This window comes from Malurus melanocephalus, unplaced genomic scaffold, assembly GCF_030028575.1.
Source record: "Malurus melanocephalus ecotype Western Australia unplaced genomic scaffold, MMel_1.1 scaffold_828, whole genome shotgun sequence".
Taxonomy (NCBI): domain Eukaryota; kingdom Metazoa; phylum Chordata; class Aves; order Passeriformes; family Maluridae; genus Malurus; species Malurus melanocephalus.
In genome coordinates, this window is record NW_026624060.1 from 101,674 (window position 1) to 125,647 (window position 23,974).

Consider the following 23,974-nt stretch of genomic DNA (forward strand, 5'->3'; position numbering starts at 1 on the left):
CGGCGGGAAGCGCGGCCGGGCCGGGCGGCGGGCAGGCGGCGTAGGGCCGGGCTGGGCTCTGGGGTTGCGCCGCCTGCATGGAGCGCGGCGAGAGCAGCCAGCTGGACCCCGGCTTCTCGCAGCAGCACACGCCCCTCCTCATCGTGGAGGACTCGCAACCCAACGGCGCGGAGGCGGGCGCAGAGCGGGCCTGGCTCGGCGTGCTGGCCCGCCCGCTGCCGGCCCGGCGGAGCCCGAGCCCCGTGCTGGTGAGCGCCCGGCGTGCTAGCAGCACCGCCCCGCCCCGCCCCGCCCGGCCCGGCCCGGCTCTGACGCGGCCCCTGCCTCTGTCTTGCAGGACATCGTTCGCGGTCCTGCCGGCAACCGTGCACCCGCGGGCGGCGGGGCGGCCCGGGAGCAACACGCAGGTAAGGGCGGGCCGTGGGGTCACGGCGAGTCCGGGTGCCGCGGTGGCGCTGACGACGCTGTGCTTGCAGAGCCCATGGAAACCCCGGGCCGCCCGGGCGCCGGCGGACCGCAGGGCTCCGTCGCGGAGGAGGCTTCATCGCCCGGCGGGGAGAGCAGGTACGTGGGCCGGGCCMCGGGGGCCGCCATCCGGAGGCTCTGGTCCGCCGCCTCTCCCGCCCGCTGCAATCTCCGTCTGGCTGGGGACAGGCCGAGAGGGCGGGCTCGGTTCTGTAGCCACCGCGCCCAGCCCCGGCCGGAACGTGCGGTGCGGAGGGCTGGGAGTGCCTGCTCAGCGCCAAGTGACCCCTCGGAGCCGCGGGAAGGCGGCCTGCAGGAACCCCCGCGCCACGTTAGCGAATCTCTCTGTTGCAGTGCCCTTGGAAAGGCCGGGACACGAAGTGAAGGTGATGTTGAGGACTGTGCTTCTTCGGCATATGTAGAAGGTAACTTCCTCATTTCAAGTCGGTTTTTTGGGTTTTGAATCAGATCCACCATCTGTGCAGGTTTTCGGTTGAGCTGGCTCACTTGTCTCACCGGGGGTAGTTGTGCCGGCAGTAATAAGTCAGAAACTGACATATTTTTCTGGAAGGCGATTTGTACGCTTTGATGTTTGAAAAAAAAGCCAAACCCTGCTTAATTTGTTATTTTTGTTATACTGGATCTTTGAGACGGGAAGTGGTTTAGAAGAGGCAGGGATGCATTGCGACTATTAGGAAATGGAGCTTTATTATGAACTGGCATAATGGTCGTTGTCATCAGAGGATTTTCTGACACAGGCTGTTTATTATCAAGATAATTTTCTGTTCATGGAGTGAAAACCCACTGCAGTACCTAATGGCATTACATAAGCTCTTGCTGATTAATAGTGATTTCTGAGTTAATGGCCACTGTTCTGTTACCATATTTTAATTAGTACACCTGAGAGCAGAGTCTGAGAGTTTATATAGAGATTCAGCAATAGCCTAAATACTTTGCTTTTTAGAGGGTATATGTTTTGCCCTTATAAAAGTGATAGATGGCTCTTGGATTTTTTTTTTAGAATATGTATTTTAAATGGATGGCTGTTGTTAGATACAGGCATGTCACAGCTGCAATTTGGAGTTTTAGAGCTCTCGCAGAGCCAGGACTTGGAGAATGACTTTGTGCCCAATGAGGGAGTTGCTGTTCTTTCCTCCAGACTTGTGAAGAATGAGTCTAAATATGGTAAGTGAAAATGATCGTAGATGTCCATTTGCTGCTTTGCAGATTCTGTCTGGTTTCTTTGAATTAAAAATGTTACATTTGTTTGATGGGAAATACAGTGTTAGTAGTTTTCAAAAATGAGCTCACAGGTTGCTGGTAGTTTCAAAGAATTTTGCCCCTTCTTTTCTTTGCGCTAATTCATTTGTTTTCTTGTAGCTGTCCAAGTGCTATTTTTGATTCTTTACTTCTCTTCCCTGTTTTGTTTCCAGGATATTTAGACAATCTGATATTGAATCCCCTTCCTGGTAAAAACCTCATCCTGTTTTTTTCTTGTTATCACAGATATTTCAGGATTTATTTTTTTCACATGAGGCTTGCCTTGGTACTTGTGTAAATTACAGAACTACACTTTCTTGTTTGTGTATTAATCCAGGTGACAGGAAAAACAAATATTTTTCTTTTATCTTTTTCTTTCTAGAACTGGGTGGGATCAACACAGAAACTGTCTCCAGTGCAGAAGCGCATCCTGCTTTGGACAGCCGGGCAGAGAAGTCTGAAAGGTAGAATGGTCTGTCTTCTTTGTAGGTCTCTTGTGGACATTCTGGAAGCTGGCTTGTGTCTTTTTTGTACTCAATCTTTAGATATGGGAGAGGGTTCACGGCAAAAGAGAAAGGTGAGGGGAAAGATGAAGTACTGCTGAGACCTTTTTGCAGCAGTGCTGACTAAGGAGTGTTCTCAGCATTCCTTGGTGAGAAATGTTGTGATGTCAAGCTCCTAAACATGAAGATATCATTAGATTTGTTTTTAAGGGAGAGTACGCTGTGTAATAAAATATGCTGATAGTTTTCTTAAGGTGGTGTTACTTGAATATAGTAGAAGCAATAATTCATTTAAAGTCACAGAAGTCATATTGAAATAACTTAAATCATTGTAGCAAGGACATTGGCTGCAGAGGAGAAATCAGGAGGCTAAGTGGTGGGTATTCCAGGATGCTTTTGAGTATTTGCTATTGTAAGCTTCATGGTTTTAAATTGTTTTTGAATGTGAAACTTCAGTTTGTTGAATAGTCTTCATTCTATCTGGCATAAAATTGATAGGATATTTAGCTCATCTTGTGTTATCATATTCTGCCACAAAATAATGTTAAAGAGGAGGTGAAATGAAATTCCTAGAATCTGCATTTCATTTAATCATCACTTAGATTGGTAGAAAACATAAAAAACAATTCTGGAAGTGTAACTTACAAAGATTAAAATGTTACTTTGTGAGGAGAAGTTGATCTTCCTTCTTCTCTCCTTTTTTTTTTTTCTGGTGTTATGCATGAGTGAATACCTTTCATCTGTTACTGATAGATTTTCTTTACAATGTTGTAGTCTTACTTCATACTTTGAATTTCTCAGGTCAATGACTGTCTTGCATTTCCAGAACTCTGCAGGAAGCGGAAGAGCATACCAGGAAGAAAACGCTTGTCAGTGACTCCACTAAAACGGAGGAATCCCTTGTTTCAGGTTATGAGGAGTCAGATATCTTATCAACTCAGGAAGAGATGTTTCCTGAGAATCATGCAACAGGTAACAATAGATAAGCAAAGCCAAAATGTCCATCCCAGAGACAGTTACAAACATCATACCTACTTGATCTTTATAGACAGGTAGTGTTTTGGAGTATAGAGTGCCAGGAGTATTTTTCATGTAATTTCTGCTAAAATTGAGAACATTTTGGAAATGAAAAGCCACAGTCTCATTCACTGTAGTATGGAGCGATGTCTAAATGTCACTTCCTGTTAGAACAGTTACTTTCTTGTTAAATACATTTCATTTCCTTTCTTTCTGTGCCCCTTGAAGAGCAAACCCAAAACCTGCATTTTACCCTCTTCCAAAACTGGTAAGGCTCACCCTTTGTAGTGACACACCATGTAAATGTGGATAAGTAGTGTGGGCAAACTTGTGCCCAGTGGCATCTATACCAGTATGATCTTGTGAATGAACCTTCTCTATCCCGAAGATGCAGTAASAACCTTCTCCTCACGCTGAGTTGGTGGTCTGTGCAAGGTGTTTTTTCTTGCAAGAGCCTTGCCTATATTTGCATTCTAGTGCTGGATCAAATGTTGTGATATCAGAGCCATTGGGGATTTTTTAAAAATTCCCAGGTAGGAAGACTTGTACAGCCTAAAATCTGTTCAAATTTTTCTTTTTCATCTGAACTATTTTGTGCTTGCATTTCACATACTGAACTTTCATGTGCAGCTCATCACCAGCTCTGAAAATCAGCTTGCTGCCTATCTTGAGAAGGAGCTGTGCAATAGTATGAATTTAATTCCTCTGAATTTGTTGATCTTCCTGGTTATTGAYGATATTTTTATCTTCATTTCCTTCTGTTCAAAACAACTGCAGGGAGTGACTCTCTGATAACCAGGGTGGAAGAGGGAAGATCTCTGGCGTGCACCCCTGCCCGCAGTCTGCAAGTCCTGCAGCTCTCCGGACAGGCCATCGTTGTACAGGAGTGTCATTCCATGTAAGCAAAAAATCCCCAAACTATCGTGGCAGTAGTGCATTTCCCCTACTCTCTTCTTCGTTCAAGGACTTGTGCTTGATTGGTGTTTTAATTTTGTACTGTGAGAGGAGCATGGCCTTATTTTGCAATCAAATGAGCTTACAGTGGGCATGTGATCCATGAGTGTTTACCAGCCTCTTGCTGGTGAACACCTGACATGTGCTTTTCATGAGAAGATTCATATAGTGACAAGCTGGAGCTTGACAGGGGGAGAAATTAATGCATTTTTTTAGTGAGGTGTGGTTTTCATTTCCGCGTTCTCTTTTCTTGTTCCACAGTGTCTCTTCAGGCCTACTTATTCCTCCTCCCGTTTCCTTTGGACCCGATGCCCTTGTTCCCAGCAGTCCTACTGAACAGGAGCAAGCAAAAGGTGACATTTTCTGCGTATTGTCTGTGGCTGTGTTTCTTTGCTCTACTTTAGTCTGAGCTTACAGCCTTTTCAAAACCTATTAAAATTATGTTTAAAGAGTAAAGCAGGACTGAGAGCAGTGAAGGGGTAGATGAAGGGAGATTTGTATTTGTGACTGCTGTTTTTAATTCTCTGTCTGCTATTGTTATTTCCTGCGTAGCTGTCATACTAAAATTAGTATTATTGACTAGTCCCCCTTCATGTGAAAGATGGGAAATGTTTTGTGTGGCATACAGATTGCTTCTGGCAATTATCTTCCGTTTTTAGGGATGAGCCATTCTTGCTACAGACAGATACCTGTATTCAGTCTATACTGTTAGGGCAATAGGAAGGACAGGTAAGAATTACATTGGAACAGTTATTTTACCTTAACGTAGACAGCTTGCGCAATATTTGTAAACCTTTCATATGCTATAAGCGTGTGTCCTAGAATGTCATGCCTAAAGAGGGATTATTTGATAAAATACCTTGGTTCTTAAATATTTCTCTAAGCACCCATTATCCCATCAGGGATAAGATAACCATCCATGCAGACTTCTAATATGATACAAAATCAGCTATTCCTTTCTGTGAGATACCCATCTCAGACTGTGAAATGCTGTCAGAACGGATATTTTGTTAGCTTGGGTCTGAATTTTGTTGCATTTTAATAAAGACAAAATGAATAGAGAAACATCAGAAAAATGCTTTTTTTTATAAATTTCAGACACTGTTTTCTAATTGTAGAAGTTCTAGACCTGGACCAAAATAGTCATATGAATCTGTAGCAAAACATTAGCTTCTTTCTTTGAAAGTAAGAATATGGATGCTTTTGTTGATTTTTTTTTTTTTTTCTCTACAAAAAGAATTCCCCTGGAGATAAGATTTTACAAAGTTGAATACACCACCGAGGACGAATCTTTTAATGGAATGTTGGAAATTTAGGTAGAACACAAGAATTTAGTAGTAATATAATTTCTTCTTTTTCCAGATGAACAGATGGATATATCTATCCCTGCAGAAGGAAGAGAACTGATGCAGAAACAGAGAGGAGATACGGTCGTGGAGATGAGTGTCCCCTGCATTCCTCCAAGATCTCTTGTCCAGCCACAGGCTTCAACTCCGGTGTCCCAGAGTGCCCCAACCTTCCTTCCTGGATCTTTACCTATACCATCACAACCAGAGTTCTCTCATGTAAAGATTTATGTATATATATTTTCTAAGGTTTTTATACGGCTGATGCAGAACATATGTTTGGGTCAACCTCTGTTCTTCTGTGTTTAGCTTCCCTACTAAGCTGGTTCTCATAAACCTCCCTCTTCCCATCAGTCACAGTATATATTAGTCATAGTGTGTGGCAGTTTTCCCTGCAGAGAAAATGAAGAACAGCTTAGGAGGGCATAGTGAGTTAGTGAACATAGAAGCTGTTGTCTTAAACTGTGCTAGAAACTTCTTTTGGTGCTTTTCTTTCCTCCCCTCTAAGAGAAGACTGCTGGCTTCTTATGCTGAACTCGGCGTTCCGCATCTCAAACTGCATCATAAGTTAGGCTTTTATCAGGCAAGACTGTAGTATCATTTGTCATAGAGAAAGGGAATCTGTTCCATTATAAAATATTTGTGTTCTCCTATTAGGCTAGAATTTATTTACTGCATTTTTCAAGTTGCTTAAAATTAGAATACCAATTTGCTATCAGTTGTTTCCCTTGTACATTTTGTTTCTGGAAATACAACTGTTCAAAGAGATTTAACAGACAGTTTATGCATTTATACCTTAAGATTATGAATTTCATCAACTCACTAGAAATTTCACAGTGCTTCTCCTTAGCTGAAAGCAGCATTCACATTGATAAAATGGATATAACAGAGAATCTTTCCAGAGCCCTTGATTGTTTGAGTAAAAATAGCTACTAATTTGCCATATTTGCCCTGTATTTTGTGATTTGGTAGTGAAAAGTACCGAGTCTGATTTTGCCACAGACATATCTCAATAGCAATGTGTTTCTCAGCAAAAATAGGTCAATCGTGGCTCATATAAATGGGTGGCAAAGAAGTGTTGGATTTTCTGTTTTCATTGGTTGTTTTTTAATCTGCAGTTTTGTGCTAAGATTGCTCTGCTCCACAATCCAGTGTAATGTTTTAGGAATAAGAAGTAAACAATCCTACTTGGGATGCCCTAATATTCCATGCCCTGTCTTTTTCATTTTAGGATATCTTTGTTCCAACTCAGAGTCCGGAGAAGAAGCATGAAGGAGAAGAAAAAACTGCCGCTTTAACCCCTTTATACTTACCAGGAGATCTCTCTGGATCCACAGATGCTTTGTCAAAGATGTCTACAAATGACTCTGTGTCACAGCCTCCCGAGTCCTGTAAACTGATGCTTTCTGCAAGTGCACGTAGCCAGCCCATGAATATGGACGTCAGTTCGGTCTCTCTGAACACGGGCCAAGATAGTGAGACCACACAGGTAGAGAGGATTTCTGAATGCAAAGCCTCAGACTCAAGACACTGTTCTGTGGAGAATGACATCATAAAACTGAGGGTGAATGCGGGTGATCGAGCACCCTCTGAAAACTATGGAAAAGCAAAAAAGGAGGATGTAGAGACTACGGGAATACGTGCAGGACAGTTTGCTAGTTCAGGTGTTGCAGGAGATGGGCCATTAGCCCCTACAGCTCATCGGGAGATCAAATGTGTTTCTGGAAGTCAGGCTGCTGCAGATCAGCCCGGTTTGCCGGAGATTTTGTCATGTGCTCAGGGTAGAGAAGCACAATCTGAAGATTTTCCTTTGGAAGAGGCTTCTGAACCTGAGGCAGTTCCTGAGACTCAGTGTGAAGAACAAGACGAAAAACTTCAAACAAAAGAGAAGCAAATAAAGGAAGACACATCTCTTGTTAATGTAACACTTTCTCCTAGGTTTATTCTTGAAAGGGAAGGACAGTGTAATGAACATATGGAATTGAAATTTGCTGATGATTCGTGTAAAAATAGCAAAAATATAGCCCAGGAATTAGAAAAGGTTGGACCAGGATGTCAGGGAAAAGAAGCTTCGAAAGATTTTGCTTTAGGCACTGGAGAGGCAAAGAACATGGATGAGCTGTCCTTTAAGGCTGTTGCAGAAAACATGGCAAAGCTCAATAAGGTTTTAGCTAAGCCTTCTGTAGGGGAGTTACTGGAGCAGCACAACAACTTGTTTCCAAAGTTAAAGAGCGATGTTCAATTGGAAGTGGCATCATGTGCCCAAAACCATCCAGGTTGTTCAGAATTGGGACAGGTAGTGATAATGAACAATCAGCCATCGCTTCAAGAGAGAGGGACTGAAACACAAGTGACTCAGCATGAGATCGAGATGCCAAAGAATATGGAGGATACTGTTACGACAAGGATTTTAGAGCAAGAGCAGTTGCAGCCACAGGAGAAGGCAAATTCTAAATCACCCAATCCTTCCAGTGGTGAGTGAATTTAGGTTAATAGTTCACAGGTGTATATTTTGAATATACAAAACAGATATTCACTTATTGAAAGCAAGTTGAGCTGTCTCTCAAGAGCAACATTACACCTTACTGTGGGAAATGCAGAAGCGTGACTCTTTGTTTTCCCCTCTCGTGTCACACTAGTGCAGAGCAAGAATGATTAAGTGTTTCTTGTTCCTGACTCACTTTTTTACGGTAGAAACACAGGGCGGCTTGAAAACTTGAAATGTTGTGACCTTGGCAATGTTTAGGGATTTTTGTGACTTCTCCCTCACTAAAGAAACAGTAGTGTCCTTGAAAGGAAAAGGGTGTGTGGTAGTCACATACACCGTTGTAGGTCTCCCTATTTTCTTTTTCTCTTTTTTCGTTCTCAGAGGACAGTTTTCTTCGTGGGAGTGTACAGAGCAACTTTGAGCTAGAAACTAATATAGCAATATTATTTTGAGATTATTTTAAAGTAGAATGGCTTTTCACTTGCATGCAAGCTGTGGCTCAGCAGGTATTACCATGACTCGTTGAAATTCCTTAATATGCTCTGTGTCTTTATACAAGATGCGGGATACTATACCTGTGTTTTGTGGAGCTTTTGTCTTTTAGCTGTCTTCCTTTTAAAACAGTTCTCCAGTCCTTAAAGGAGAATGAATGAAGAATGCAGGAACATGATTTTAGTGTCAGAAAACATATTTGCCCTCTACGAAGTTTGTTTGCAAAAGGGAAAGACTGTAGGACCTCAAATGTTATTTAATGTTAAGTAGAATGCTGGAGTTTTTGCTACAATATTCCTAATTTCGTGTAACAGAAAGAGGGAAAAGTAGCTTTACATTATAGAAAATAATGCTTTGAGGGGATCTAGTCAAAAGTCTGGTCAGGAAATTCAAAGGTATTTTGACTCCATTGTATTTTGTGATCTCAGATGAGCTTTTCTGTGAATCAGTCCAGGGCATTTGGGACTGCATGTTTTTGAAGACCTTTCGGCATAGTCAGGAGAACAGTAGTCAGTAGCAAGATAAACAATTTTCACTGACAGAGATTTTCCACATAAAATGTGAGGCATATCAGAGCAGCTGTTCAGAGGGGTTTTGTACAGCACCAGTGTTACACTTTTCCCTTTTTCCACAGCATGGTGAACCTGTGCTTTTGATATTTGAGCTAAAGTAGATCCTTGAATTTACTAATTCTGGTGCTCTGTGGTCTTTTAGGTACCCCATTTTGTTTTACTTTGCCGAAGGAGGGTGATGTCATTCAATCCTTAACCAGCATAACACCACCCCTGACTGGCCATCTTAAAATGGGACCCAGGAGACACAGTACACCAATTGGTGAGTTTGACCTGAATGGCTCTGTTCTGCAACAAAAGCCTGGAAGCTTTTGATTCGTGGTGCAGGATCTAATAGGATAACTCAAACCTACCTTGGCAAAAAACATTTCTACATTCCTGTTCCATGGGAAGGGCTCTTCTCCACTGATTCCTTGTCACATTTTCTCAGTCTCTAGCGAAGGTGTTTGCTCCCTGAGTACACAGTCATATGGAGTGTGTCTTCCTTGTGCTCACTGTGGTCCTGCATTGAAGAATCTAAAAGAGCCTTCTGAGTAGCAAAAGTGCTTAGGCTACAAGAAGATCACAGCCAGTGCTCATCATCTTCTATGAGAACTTTCTCTGCTAGGTTCACAAAACAGCACCTCTCGAGTGCTAGATGAAAGGAACATTGTTCTGCTTGGGTAATAGTAAATTATTCTGTCACAAGCCAAGGATAATACCTGTGCTACAGAACTTTCACGCTTCAGATCTCTGGAAAGGAATTTCCGCAACTCACCCGTTACTAATAATGCGTGCAGTGAAATGTCTTCAAACCAGAACTAGGACCTCAATCCCAGCAATGTGAAAGTCACTAGCTACCTCTGGTTTCTTGTTTTTGTTTTTCTGTTTTCAGTGGATGACACGTGCCCAGACAGCACGATAGCAACCAGTGATGTTACAGCAGAGGGCACTATGGGGACCAACAATGTTACTGTGGAAAGTGCAGTGGTATCAGCAGATGTATCAGAAGTGTGTGAGAAAGGAGAGTCTGGTGTGGTTCCTGAGTTGGGTGCAAAACTTTCTCTGCGAATGATCCCTGTAACCCCTGTGAAAGATGGGAGCGAGGAGTCCTTGCCATTCAGCTTGGAAAGTAAGAGGATGAAACCTGAAATGTATGGGTCCTGTTGGATCTCAGCCCTAACTCAAAACCTTTCTGTGGTATTCCTCAAGACAGTCACTGAGTCCCTATAATTTTTCTCATTTTTCCTTTTGGGCAGTGTTACTTAAATTTATTTCTCTGTTTCTGCAATGTTCTGAGCAAGGATGGAGTGAGAGGAGAGGCTTCTGTTGTGAGGAAAGGTATTTCCAGCAGACTAAAAAATGTATAATGGCAATAGTACAGGACAGGAAGTTGAGGTTTGATTGTGTTGGGAGGGAAAAGATTGATATATATATACATACATATATATATATATTTAGAAAAGAAAGTATAATCGTGGAATGGTTTGGGTTGGAAGGGACCTTAAAGATCATCTAGTCCCAACCCCCCTTGCCATGGGCAGGTACACCTTCCACTAGGCCATGTTGCTTCAAGCCCCATCCAGCCTGGCCTTGAACATTTCCTTGAACAGAGTTGGGGCAGCCGCAGCTTCTTCATGCAGCCTGTGAAAGTGCACCACCACCCTTGCTGGGAAGAATTTCTTTCTAACATCTAATCTAGATCTCTTGTCTTTTTATTTAAATGCTTCCCCTTGTCCTATCTCTATCTGCCCATAGAAAAAGACTCTATCTCCCTTTTCTTTAAGAAGTCTCCTTCTAAGTACTGAAAGGCCACAGTGAGATGTCCCTGGAGCCCTCTCTTCTCTGGGCGGAACAACACCAGCTTTTCCAGCCTGTTTCCATAGGAGGGATGCTCCAGTCCTCTGATCATCTTTGTTGCTTCCACTCCAGACAAAAACGTTTGATGGGATTTTAATCAGAATAGTGGCATTCGGCCTAATAGTCTAAAACTTGTAGAAACTTCAGTCTGTTCTGAGAAGTTGGGCAGAGAAGCCTGGGCACCTTTTTTCTGGTGTTACTCAGCCTTCTTCACTGAGGATATGGAGCTGGGAAAGGTCAGAAGAGTTGTCTTGGATGACACCAAACTCATCTTTCCCTTTCTTGTTTCAGAGCCTGCAGCCAGTGACGGGGAAGATGGATCCTCTGCTTCTGTTGAGGCTTGTGCCAGGTAACGGGGCTTCTTGCTGTGCAGAGTTAATACAAAGGTCTGGGTAGATCCTTTTTCCACACAGTATCAGCAGCAAGCAAAAAAAATTAGAAGCAGACACAGAAGCAAGGAACACTTTTAGCAGTATACATGACGTTAACTCTGTAGCTCTTGCAGCAGGTTTTACTTATATAGCCAAGGTGGTAACCCCACTTGCTTGTTCATTATGGGCTTTGTGGTTCCCATGAATGACAGCATTTTCCCTCTGCCTGGTTGTAGTCAAAGCCAGAAATTCATGTCTTGTGCAGTCCAGAATGCAAGTCTGCCTTATCCATCTCTTGAATTTCAAATGTGTGGGTTTCTGCTTTCTTTCATGGTGCAATTTTCTGCAAAGAATGTCTGAGAAGTTCTGAAAGAGAATTACCTTTTTGATACAAAGCTGATGGAGACATAATCACTTCATGGATATACAGAAATCACAGGTTAAGATGATCACCAAAACATTGAGTTATTCCCTCAGTCTTTGTATGTATGTATCTTCTCTCACATTTAATGTCTAGCATTGCTTGATTTTAGCTTTTGGGAAGTATTGTTTGTAAGTCCTAATAGAAATCTGAGTAGGAAGACAGTGACCTGTAGTCATCCGAGTGAAGCTCAGTGGTTTGAAGTAGTGAGAAAATTTAGGAATAAATTTTAGGATTAAATAAAATAGAAATGAAATTAGGAATAAATCAGTATCTATTCTGACAGGATTGCATGCTAGATGGTAATCGTTCCTCAGTGCTGAGGATGAGCAATCGTTGTCACTGGTTGAGGATGGGTTGCCTTGGTAGGTATGGGATGAACATGAATTCTCAGGGTCTGCTTTATGACTGTCATTCCCAGTGTTTTTGCAGTATCATGAAATTCCTGAGAAGTAACCCCTAAAGGCTCTAACTGTGTCTCCTGATGGGTACCAGAGGTAGTAGATGCTGAAACTTCTGATGGTGCTGTAGTTTTCCACACAACATTTTCTGCAATTGTTCCATTGCTCTCGGCTTTTAGGGTGTCTGCAGAAATGACAGAAATGCTTATGCAATTGCAGCTTCTTTCCTGATCTTTGAGACAGATCATCTCACTCATTCTGTGGCTGTGTAGGTCAACAAACTCAGTACTCTTTGTTGCTTTCCCAAAGAGCTAGAGGCTTTTTGTTTTGCTGTATAAAGGTTTTTCTCACTTTCTGATGTGTTTTTGTTTGTTTGTTTGTTTGTTTGTTTGTTTGTTTTAAATCTGCACTGCTAGCTCCCAGAAAGCATCATCTGTATTTAGTCGTGTCTGTGAAGTTCATCGAGAGGATGAGGCCAGAGGTCATGGTCTTTCCACTTCTCCGTTTAGGTAACTCCTCACAGTCTTTGCCTGCCAGTCCTGGTTGGATTTATATCCACATGTGCATTTTCTACATCAAAACAATTGCACTAAGCCATTTTCTTTGGGTGACTTAGAAGGTTGGGGACAATGGGGTAAGTATACTAAATTTGTATGTTTGCATCTCACATGGTAAATCAGTTTTGACTGAGCAGCCATGTGATTCAGGAAGACTGATATGCTTCAGCAAAGTCTTGGGCTTGGGAGAATTGAGATTATACTTAAGGCTGTTTAAATACCTTTTCCATGTCCTCTTCTAAGATCTTCTGACCGGTTTTGTTTGTTGTTGTTGTTGCTGTTGTCTCCCTTCCAAGTCCACTGATTTTTTCTGTCTCTGGTTGTTTTGAAAGGGACTGTACAGCTGCATATAATGGTGATAGGGTTGCTGCCTGGAAGACTAGAAGTAGAAATCTGCTTCTTCAGTGTTTTCCATTCTGTCTTTTGATGGTACAATGAGGTCTTGGTCTGTGTAGAAAGAGTAACCTATGTTTTCAACAGTTATACTAAAGTCCATAATGAATAGGGAGTTCCAGTGCTGGGTGAGGTACAGCCAAAAGGGAACAGAGTCGCTTCTCAAAATCTTCAAGGGAAGCCAAATATATACTTCCAGTAGGGCTCTGTATAGTGTCCCATGTAGTACCTGACAGAGGCAGTACTTTTGGTGGAGCAGAAGAATGCTAATGAAAACATTAGACGTCATTTGTGTTTATGCTGCTGGGTCTTGCTGCACGTGATTATCAGTTTCAAGCTAATCAAGCACTGGAGCAGCCTGCAGTTACTTTAAGATGACATGCTTGAAGCAGGTTTGCATAGTTGGTGCCTAATGGGTGGAACGTAGCAAGAAATTTTGTATTTGACTTTGTAGTTCTGTACAATGTCAGCCATACATTTTGCTACCATGTGTATCACTTGTGAAGTGTTGAAAAGTTTTTTTTGTAATTTGAAATCTCTAGAGTTCTGTGCAATCCTAAGAAGCAATCGAGTGATTGCCAGTGTCGTTTTGTTAAATACTGCTTTTACTTTTAGTGGCAGCATATTAGTTATCTTGTTTTCTTAATAATTTTGATCTGTGTGTAACTGGTTTGCAGGGGGGATTTGTTCATTTTTCCTGGCACACAAGGTGCTGAATTATATACAGCTCCCAGTGACTGGCAGTACCAGCAACACAAGGCAGATGACAGTGGTGGACAGATCCTAAATCCTCAGAGGATGCAGCAGGACTGTCACCGACAGTCTTCTGGTGCAGAGGATGGAGAGTCTATGGAGACTGATGTTGTAAGCACTCAGGCAGAAGATGGGAGAAGAATTCCAAGAAAACAAAATAAGGCTGTTAAAATTTATCAAAGTCAAGAGAGGTGGGAAAACATCAAGAATGAAGGTATCCAGACTACAGCAGACTATCTTTTTACCCCAACAACTGTTACATCAGCAACACAAACATCCGAAGAAATCTGTAGACTGGTGGAAGTGGGAACCAGTATGTCTGGGCAAAGACCTGGGCAGCGAGATGTGAATGTTCAAACTGACGAGAGTGGGGAAAAGCTTGCCAACGCCTCTGGAGACAACATGGACTCATTGCACAGTCAGGTGGGATGAGGGCTGCCTGTATTTAATTGCTTTAGAACAGTAAAGTATCCCTTCAGCCAGTAAATTCACTAACATTTGGTTCTCTTGTCGAAAAAAGGCAAAGGACCGCTTCAAAATGTTAATGTTGCAAGCTGCCCTGGATCAACTGCTAAGTTAGCAATACTCACTGGGCAGCATACATTTGGGAAGTAAATGTCTCCATATTTATTTTCTGGAAAAATGTGACAAGTTTTGATTGGTTGGTTGATTTCTTTAGGGGCTGTTTTTTTTGGGTGCAGGTATAGTTAACACTGTAAAAATTTTTTCACTTTTTGTTGGCCAGAGATGGGAGTTGCACGAGATGTTGAGTGAAGGGTTTGATGCTTTGTGTTTTGCATCAACCAACTTTTGATGTCTTGTTCTGTTGTTCCATCTGATGTTGGTGGTAAATGCATCGGGGGGGAACTCCTTCAGAAAAATTTTGTAACAGGATGCATAACTTCCAATTAGTATTTCAGAAAGTACTGCAGAACCAAAACCCCCCACTGTTCTGCTGTTGCAGTTTGTTTATTTTCTTATCGACTGAAGACGGGAAAAATTTAAAATTGTTTTTTCACTAAACCCAATTTAAGACTAAATCACGTCGTGTGGGACATAGGAGATTAACAGGGCCGTAAAAAGACAGTACAAGATTGATGTGATATGTCTGAGAGTCTACTCAATCAAAGAGTATCGGAAGCCACGCTAAACAAGTTTGCTGTTTCCTCCTTGGACTGCTATGATTTGCCTTCCTCTGCCCGTCAGCAAGATGTGTTCAGTTCTCTTTTGTTTAGGGTCTCTTGTGTTGTTGCATCTAATTTATAACAAGATGCTTAAAGGTTCCCTTCTCTTGTCCTTTAATGTGGTATGAAGAAACTGTACTGCAGAAGTTTATTTGCTTTAGGTTGTGATCTGTTTTGTCCTTACTGTATCCTCTTCATTGCAGGGAGAGGAGGAATTCAACTTTCTTCACCCACCCAAAGGCCAAGTTCAGCATCGCCACATGCGAACTATTCGAGAAGTGCGCACTGTCATCACACGTGTTATAACAGATGTTTACTACATCGATGGTGCAGAGGTGGAACGAAAAGTAGTCGAGGCAAGTTTCTGTTTTCATGGTTAAATGGAGTGAGATATTGGCTGAAAAATAGAAGTCGTTAAAATGAGAACGAGTTACGGTTGCAGAAAATGAGTTGAATGAACAAGTCTGTGTGCTGTGATGGCAAGGGTTTTTACGACCAAACTTGCACACCATTTAATGAATGGCAAAACCTGTGGTTTTGATGCTGGTGTGTTTCATGCCTGCTACTGTGTTCTGAAGATACACTGAAGTCCCAAAGATCTCACCAAAAGGCTTCACTATGTGCATCCAACTATTTTGAAATAGGTCTTGCAGTTTTGCCAGAATTAGAGAATTATTTGCCAGAATAGAGACATTTCAGCATGAGCAGAAATTTGATTAGTAAGCAAAAAGCGCTTTTGCCTGTGAAACTAAACTGAGAAAGTTTAGCCTTTTGCAGGTCGGTGTCAATTTTAACCACAGTCTTTTGAGTCCTGTATACCAGATTCTGTTAGCGGTCTGCAAAAATCAATTTAAAACTAAGGAACAAACTAGCCTTTTATTAGTACATCTGTGTTGTAGTATGTGCATTCGTTAATTGGAAAGTCTTTAGGGAATCACAAAAGATAGCTGAGAAATGCTGATTTGATGGGCACTGTAATCACATTAGCCTGCTAGCAATACAGTGTTACTGCTAATCTGATATAAAGGTAAATAAGATGAGAGTCTGCTGCTGTGTAGTCACAGTGAGTAAAGACAAAAGGATAAATTGGTTCAATACTTTCGCACGTGATACTATACGTTAAATTCCTTATTGTAACATCAAAATGGGGAATTAAGTGTCCTGGAACATGCTTATGTAGGTTGTGTGATCTTAATCGTATAGCCATTTCTACTTAATCTACTGATACTTGATGGCACTATTTTGTAGGTACATGTTTTTATGTACGTAAAACTTTATTAGTTCCAGATGCCGAGCTGTCTGAAATTGGTCTTGGATTATGATCAACCAAAGGCTCCTAGTGCTTTATGTATTTGTTGCCGTCTCACACTGTTGAAGGGTGGGAATTATTCAAAGCCAGGCCAATTAGATATCAAGCCAGGCTCTGTGCTCTTGTTAGGGAAATTTACCTGTCCGACTGCCCAGGAGCCCCTCTGGCAGTCATAACTGCACTGCCTGAGCTGGGATTGAGGCCCCTTCCCAGWGGATAGCTCCAGTGAGCAGATGGGTGCCCCGCTTGACTCCCTACACGTCCCACACTCACACGGTCACAACAGGTTTCCTCACCGGCTTGACTCCAGCTTTCCCATAGCATTGTCTGCTGTGGATCAGCCCAGACTGCATGGCTGTCATCAGCTTCATGAATGGGGTCTCAGCTTGTCTGCATTTTGGGCTGGTGGTTGTAAAGCTTCTGTCTAGCATTTGCGTCACCTTAGACAAATCTTTTTGTTTCTTTTAAGGAAACTGAGGAGCCCGTAGTGGAACGTCAGGAATGTGAGACCGATGCGTCCTCGTCTAGAACTGCAGTGGGCTCGTCACTGAACTCAGGGGACCTCGGTGATGTCAGCTCCTTCTCGTCTAAGGCCTCAAGTCTCCATCGTACTTCCAGTGGAGCAAGCAGTGGTCACTCTGCCATGCACAGTGGCAGCAGCTCAGGGCGAGGAACTGGAGCTGTCAAAGGGAAAGTGTGTGGGACAGAAACCGGAGAATTTGCTTTACCCACTGGCAGAGGCATCTTAGGAAAATTGAGGTAAGTGCAGGGTCTTGGAAAAAGAAGAACAGATATTTTGCAGAAGCAAGCATCTGGCTTGTGAGTGTGAAGCAGGGTAGACCTAAATCAAAAGTTTTCTGGGAAAGATATGGCTTGATAAACAGAAATAAGGAGGTAGTATTTGCTTTCACATCTGTCCTTCCCAAAGGAGCAGTTTTTTAGCTTGTGAGGCATTGCTTTGCAGTTTAGCAGCGATGAGGCAAACTTCTGGATATGTTGTGAGATGATCGAGAAAATGGGAGGATCCTAGTGAGCTGACGTTTCTTCTCAAAATAGTTAACTCATAAATTCTCTAGCCCTAGGAAGGGAGCTGGACAGCCTGCATCTCCACTCAGAGTTAGCCAGACAGGAGCACTGCCTTGTGAGGAAGAGGAGGACTCTGTGCCTGGCACTCGTCAGGCTGGCAAATCACCTGTGACACCTCGTGGACGAGGAAGAAGAGGCCGCCCACCATCTCGAACAACAGGAACAAGGTATCCTAGAAAAAGAAGACTAACTTTAATTTATTGCCAAAAAATGGAATAGGGAATTTCTGTCTTAATGTGCTAAAGGAAAAGGAGTACTGAATATTTCAGGGGTTAGTTTTTAGTGATATCGTGTAGCAGCTGCAACCACCTCACCCAAGTATTTTATACTTAGCAATTGTTTTTTTCAGATCTTTCTGGAAATGCCTTTTTTTTTTTTTTTTTTTTTTTTTTTTTTTTTTTTTTTTTTTTTTATTTCTTTTGGGACTGTTTTTTTCTACAGAGATTTAGCTGGACTGCCCAGTATGGAGGATCTCTCAACTACAGCATCACCGGAGGAGAAATCATTTACTCGTTCAGTTCGCCTGCCAGATGAGGGAGATAAATCTGACACTTCTGGCTTCTGTGCCTTACGTCGAAGTGACTCTCCAGAAATCCCATTACAAGTGGTGACTGGTCCTTCGGACTGTGCAGATTCATCCTCTGGGAGCAGCTTTGTGGGCCTTAGGGTTGTAGCGAAGTGGTCCTCAAATGGGTACTTTTATTCTGGGATGATTACCCAAGATGTTGGAGCTGGAAAGTACAAGCTACTCTTTGATGATGGCTATGAATGTGATGTGCTAGGAAAAGATATTTTACTCTGTGATCCTATCCCACTGGAGACAGAGGTGACCGCACTCTCAGAGGATGAGTACTTCAGTGCAGGTAAGAGCAGTGCTTGAGTTTTATCCTTGGTATTCCGAGTTGCTGAATGTAGGGGGAAATGGGTGCTTGTCGAGGAGGATGAGAACTCTGGGCATGGCGGGCTTACAGGTGTTATTTGCTGTCTTGTCAGGTGTGGTGAAGGGACACCGCAAGGAGTCTGGAGAGCTATACTACTGCATTGAAAAGGAAGGCCAGAGGAAGTGGTATAAACGAATTGCTGTTATCCTGTCTCTGGAACAAGGAAATAAGCTGCGGGAGCAGTTTGGGCTAGGTCCTTATGAACCTGTCACGCCCCTGACCAAAGCAGCTGACATCAGTCTTGGTAAGGGAAGGTGCTGTTGAGCTGCTGACTGTGCTGCTCTGTCTTGTGCCTTTGAGATAATTCTAGTACCTGATCTGAATTAGCAGTGTTTAAATATTTCCAGGTATTCAGTGATGCCATTGGTTGGCACTTTATAGTGAGATCTTTGAGATCCTTGTATTTTTTACCATCAGAGACTTAGTGCTGTTGACTGGCTTGTGGAAAGCAGTCTGCTTCTAGGACAGTGATGCTTCCTATACTTACATACACTTGGTGGATGGCTGCTTTGATACAAAGTCCCAGTGGTACTGGGAGGAAAAGACACAAGCAGGGTACAGGGTTTGAGAAGAAAGATGTATTTTTTCTGCTTTCCTCTGTCAGAGAGTGGTGGCGCGTATTTTCTAAGTACCATTGAGGTCAGTCACTTCTGTACAGATGGGTAGGGTGAAAGCTTGTGGAGTTTGGTGACAAGTCCATTTCTAATCCCTGCATACTATATTGCAGATAATCTGGTGGAGGGGAAGAGGAAGCGACGTAGTAACCTTGGTTCTCCCAGCACTTCCGGCAGCAGCACAACTCCCACTCGTAAAGGGCAGGAGAGTCCGCGTGTCCCACCGGTCTCACTGTCTGGGAAAAGGAAACTTATTGCTTCTGAAGATGAGCGATCCCCAGCTAAACGTAGCCGCAAGTCAGCAATGATAAAGCCTGGTGAGAATCTTATTTTCTGCTCTTAAACTTGCATTCATCTAGGTTTTTCCTCCCTGGTATTTCTGTAATTGATCTTTCTGATTCCCATAAGTAAAAAGTAGATGAGATTGCTTTTTGGTTCTGCAGGATTTGAGACTGATTCTCCCTGGATGCATTCAGTAGCCAGGGATATTTTTAGCATAGTCTGAGTACTTACCTGCCATCTTTTCAGTTCTGCCTCTTAGAAATGTTCTGAGTTTATGTTGTGATTTATCTCTCTCCTTTCTTATCTCTTTAGTCGGTCCTGAAAGCTGTTAAAGGGATCCCTCACAGCAGTCAGGGTTGTCTGAGGATGTTGATAAGACTGGCAAACTTGTCCCATTAGTCCCCCATGTTTTGATTTGAAGGTTCTTTGCAACCAGCCAGAAAGATGAAAGGTCCTACCTAGCCTAGTGTAATCCTAGCCCAATCCTGCATCTCTGTGTCTCCTCCAGTAAAATATATGAGTTGAACAGATTCCCCAGGTAACCTTAAATACTTACGGTATTGCTGTCTCTACAGGGGCTGTGAGAGCTGGAGAGTTTGTAAGCACCGGTGAAGGTAGAGATGCTGCAGATCCCCCGGCACTGGAAGGTGACCGTGGACCCTTGCCCCACAATAAGACCCTCTTTTTGGGCTATGCCTTTCTTCTCACTATGGCAACACCAAGTGACAAATTGGTCAATCGCCAGAAGTCATCAGATGGTCCTACAGGGAGTAGCGAGGAGGAAGAAGGTGAGGCAAATTTTACCTGTTGCATTTTCAAGTGAAATGCTGTGTCTTTAGGAAAAATGCTGGATACTGTATGATCAGACATTTGTGTAAGTATTTGTTCTCCCTTTGGCTCTTTAATCCTTTGCAGAAAGGACCTAAGACTCAGTCTCTGATTTAGCCAACTTACGGCCTAAGATGTTGCAAACCTCAATGATGATCATAGGCCTTTTCAGCAAGCTAAGAAAGGTGTGAAAATTAGTGAGGTCAGCAGTGTCACAATAGTATAATGTAAGGATGGTTTTGAGAGATAAGGGAGTGCTGGCAAATGCACAACTTTAAAGTGAAGGGTTGCTCCAATTAGCCTTTGCTGGTGTCATGTTCCATGTCGTGAAAGAAGTGACAAGGTGCTGTCCTTTCTGCTGCCTCTTTTTTTTTTTTTTTTTTTTGGGGGGGGGTGGGGCGGGTCACTCTTTCAATGGTTTTCTCTAGATATTCTTGGGAGAAGGGCTGGGATCCCTTACTGGAATGGATGAGGGCTCTGTTGACTGAAGTGCAGGAACATAAGCAGATATATTATAGTCAAAAATTGAACTTTGTGCTAGATTTTTTAGAGATGACTCCATACGATAAACATTACATAGCACAACAGCTGCGAGCAGGAGCTGGCTATATCCTGGAAGACTTCAATGAAACTCAGGTAAGGGCTCACTTACTAATCTAGAACAACAGTTACAGAATACTTGGGACTGGAAGGAATTTCTGTAGCTTATCTTGTCCAACTGCTCTGCCAAAAGCATGATCAAATAGACCAGATTGCCTAGGTCCTTAGGTTTTGAGTATCCTCAAGGATGGAAATAGCAGAGCTTCTCTGTGCAGCTTGATCCAATTAGAAAAATTAAAAAGAATTTCCTGTATTTCAGTTTGTAACTGTTGCTTCTTGTCCTTTGAGTGGATGACACTGAGAAGGGTCTGGCTCGATCTTTTGTACATCCTTGGATCAGTCATGAAGATGTATTAAAAAGACCACCCAGGTGTTCCCTTTTTGAGCTTTAACAAGCTCAGCTCTCTCAGCCTCTTCTGGTATGTCAAGTGCTCCAATGCCCAGGCCTCTTAGTGGTCCTTGGCTGGACCTGCTCCAGAATGTCTGGTTTTTTTGGTATACTGCAGAAGCTGGGAGTGGATGAAATACTCCAGACGTGGTCTCACCACAGGTCTGGGCATTGGAGCACTTAGAGGTAGAGCTCTTCACTTACCAGATCTACTTGGACAACTAATGTAATTTAGTGTGGCTTTTACTTAATTTTTTAATAAAGAGGGAAAATGGTTCTTGGAACATCTTGCTTGAGAAAGCAGTCTTGTCTAGTGACTTAGTGAGTCTCAGACTAAAAGGTAAATCATCTCCTCTGTCTGAACTGGAAGAGGGCTATGATACAAAAACTACGTGGAACTGGTATTGCCTGTGAACTGCAGAACTTGGAATAGGTGATAATTCAACAAATTCTGAAAACAGTAGTACCTTTCTCTAATTCACCTTTCACATAATATGGCTGTAAAAATCAGGGTTTCTTCTTCCGTTGTTTAGCAGCAGGATAATTTTGGGATGGGGCTTTTGCAAGCATTGTCTCCTGTTTACACGCTTTCTTGTCTGCCCTGAAGTGTAATGCGGCATACCAGTGTCTTTTAATTGCGGACCAGCATTGTCGAACTCGGAAATACTTGCTGTGCCTTGCCAGAGGGATCCCTTGTGTGTCTCATATCTGGGTCCACGATAGCTGTCATGCTAACCAGCTTCAAAATTATCGGAATTACCTTTTGCCAGCTGGATATAGCCTCCAGGAACAAAAATTGCTAGAATGGTGAGTGCCAAATAACCATGATCTGTGGACTCTTGGAGAAAAGTATTATGCTTGGGAGGCTCTTGAATGTGTATACATTCTGAAGGTGACCCTAGTACTTTTCCCTATATCTTCTCTTCCATAGAGAAATGGCACTTCCATCTCTTTCCTTGGATTTACAGTGACCTGTAATGCCAAGGCACATTTGGGTGCCATATACACAAAAACCAAAGTCTCCTTTGAAGTAAGAAAGGTGTCAGTCTTCTCATGAGGAAGACAGAATTCATACTAGGCTTCCCACATCCTTGACCAAGTGCTCTAATTGCTCAGGAGAGGATAAAGGAGAGCAATATTACATTAAATTCCTTTTCCCTTGGTACATTTCAAAGCTAGTTTCTGCATTTTCTGTGGAGTCTAATCCAGGAAGTTTGTTCTGAGATGACACATGATGTCCAACTCCTTAGGCAAGCTGAGGGGCAGACACGAATTTGTAGATTGTTGTAGGCTTTTGGGCAGGAGATTGATGTCTTCCCGCTCAGCCCTGTCAAAGTGGAAGCATCTTGGATATGCACAAAAAAGGTGGTTTGGGTTTAGGGAAGAGTTTAGCCTAACTTTGGATATAGGCTGCTGCACACACACCCCAGTGATGCTGTCTAGCTCTGTTTTGCTCTGCGTAAATGATAGCTACTCCGAGTACTTCGGGAAGGGTGGCAAGAGAGCAGGTCATTGTGTGCAAGATACTCAAAGAACGTGTATGGGAGCAAATCAGGTGACTAGACTACTGGATATTCTTAGCAGTCTGCATTTCATTTTACTCTACAGGCACCCACGAGAAAATCCATTCCATAACCTCAAGGTTCTCCTGGTGTCAGACCAGCAAGAGAACTTCCTGGATCTGTGGTCTGAAATCCTCATGACTGGGGGAGCAGCATCTGTTAAGCAGCATTACTCAAATGCTCACAACAAAGGTACTCATTGGCTGATATCTCAGAGAATACTGTGCCTCTGTGCTTTAAAAGCACGTAGGATGGTTTACATGGTTGTCTGTAAGTAGAAAGGATGGCAAAGGGCATAGTGATTACTCGTTACTTGACGGTAATCTGTATATAGATTACATCTMGGAGACCTACCATGCAGAGATGCTGCAGCAATTCAGATCACAAGCCATCAGCTTCTAGTCTATGTTGAAATGGGACGTAAGCAAGAGTTGCCCCCGGACCTTCTGTAGGCCTCTCAAATTGTGCTTCCCTTGCCTTCCTGAACTCAGGTGTTTCTCCCTCTCCATATGGGGTGTAGGCCCCAGCACTCACAGCTGGAAGTTGGGACTCAGGGTCATGCCTATACTGTTGGCTACCGGTTTTCTCTTAATTTTTAACTGTACTAAAAGGAATATTTTCTTGCTAAGTGCAGGGTTGCTGCTAGGCATGTCTTAACTTTTACAAAGAGACTTTTACAAATCACTGCCTAGGAATGAGAAGACATGTAAGCGTGATTCACGTGGTAAAATGCACTGATCTAACAGGTTGGATGGGGCTTGAAGCAACCTGGTCTGGTGGAAGGCCCATGCCTGTTCATTGCAGGGGGGGGAATGAGATGAGCTTTAAGATCCCTCTCAAACCAAATAATTTAGAAGCATGGAATCCTATGATCTGCTGCAGAGCACACTCTTCTTCTTCATCTGACAGATGTCTCTCTTTCCTCCCGTACAGATACAGCTTTGGGTGTTTATGATGTGGTGGTGACTGATTTTTCCTGCCCAGCCAATGTCTTGAAGTGTGCCGAAGCTTTACGGCTGCCTGTTGTCTCGCAAGAGTGGGTGATCCAGAGCCTTGTTGCTGGGGAGAGAGTAGGCTACAAGCAGCATCCAAAATATAAACATGATTATATCCCTCACTGAATGAAACTTTGCCCTGTGGTCCCAACTGTCGTGCTGACTGTGTTTTAATCAGGTTTTAAATGTTTGTGAATTGGGCAGTATGCATGGATTATTGTATATAGTTTTATCTGCTGGACTTTTATGATTTTAAATAAACGTTTGATCTCTTGTGGTATCTGCTGGTACTCCCTAACCCTAAACTTCTTCCAGGGCAATGCCTTCAGGAAAGGAGGGCAGAGAAAAAAGAA

General features: G+C 42.9%; 1 protein-coding gene across 3 annotated transcripts; it reads left to right on the forward strand.

The window, feature by feature from the left end:
* Positions 1 to 23,901, forward strand: TP53BP1 (tumor protein p53 binding protein 1). Of its 3 annotated transcripts, XM_057385461.1 has the most exons (27): positions 1 to 248; positions 338 to 407; positions 477 to 564; positions 820 to 890; positions 1,519 to 1,650; positions 2,108 to 2,189; positions 3,055 to 3,200; positions 4,023 to 4,143; positions 4,461 to 4,552; positions 5,562 to 5,764; positions 6,777 to 8,019; positions 9,240 to 9,359; positions 9,972 to 10,208; positions 11,228 to 11,285; positions 12,546 to 12,638; positions 13,757 to 14,255; positions 15,220 to 15,372; positions 16,795 to 17,084; positions 17,402 to 17,578; positions 17,853 to 18,274; positions 18,405 to 18,596; positions 19,080 to 19,283; positions 19,824 to 20,036; positions 20,618 to 20,712; positions 21,672 to 21,871; positions 22,673 to 22,818; positions 23,560 to 23,901. In XM_057385461.1, exons 1-27 carry the CDS (start codon positions 78 to 80, stop codon positions 23,745 to 23,747), a joined length of 5,706 nt encoding a protein of 1,901 aa, XP_057241444.1. In that variant the 5' UTR covers positions 1 to 77; the 3' UTR covers positions 23,748 to 23,901. The 3 variants fall into 3 exon arrangements, with proteins under 3 accessions (XP_057241444.1, XP_057241443.1, XP_057241446.1); XM_057385460.1 differs by having other exon boundaries at positions 338 to 564; XM_057385463.1 differs by lacking the exons at positions 1 to 248; positions 338 to 407; positions 477 to 564 and having other exon boundaries at positions 843 to 890; positions 1,487 to 1,650.
* Positions 23,902 to 23,974: the final 73 nt, after the last annotated feature.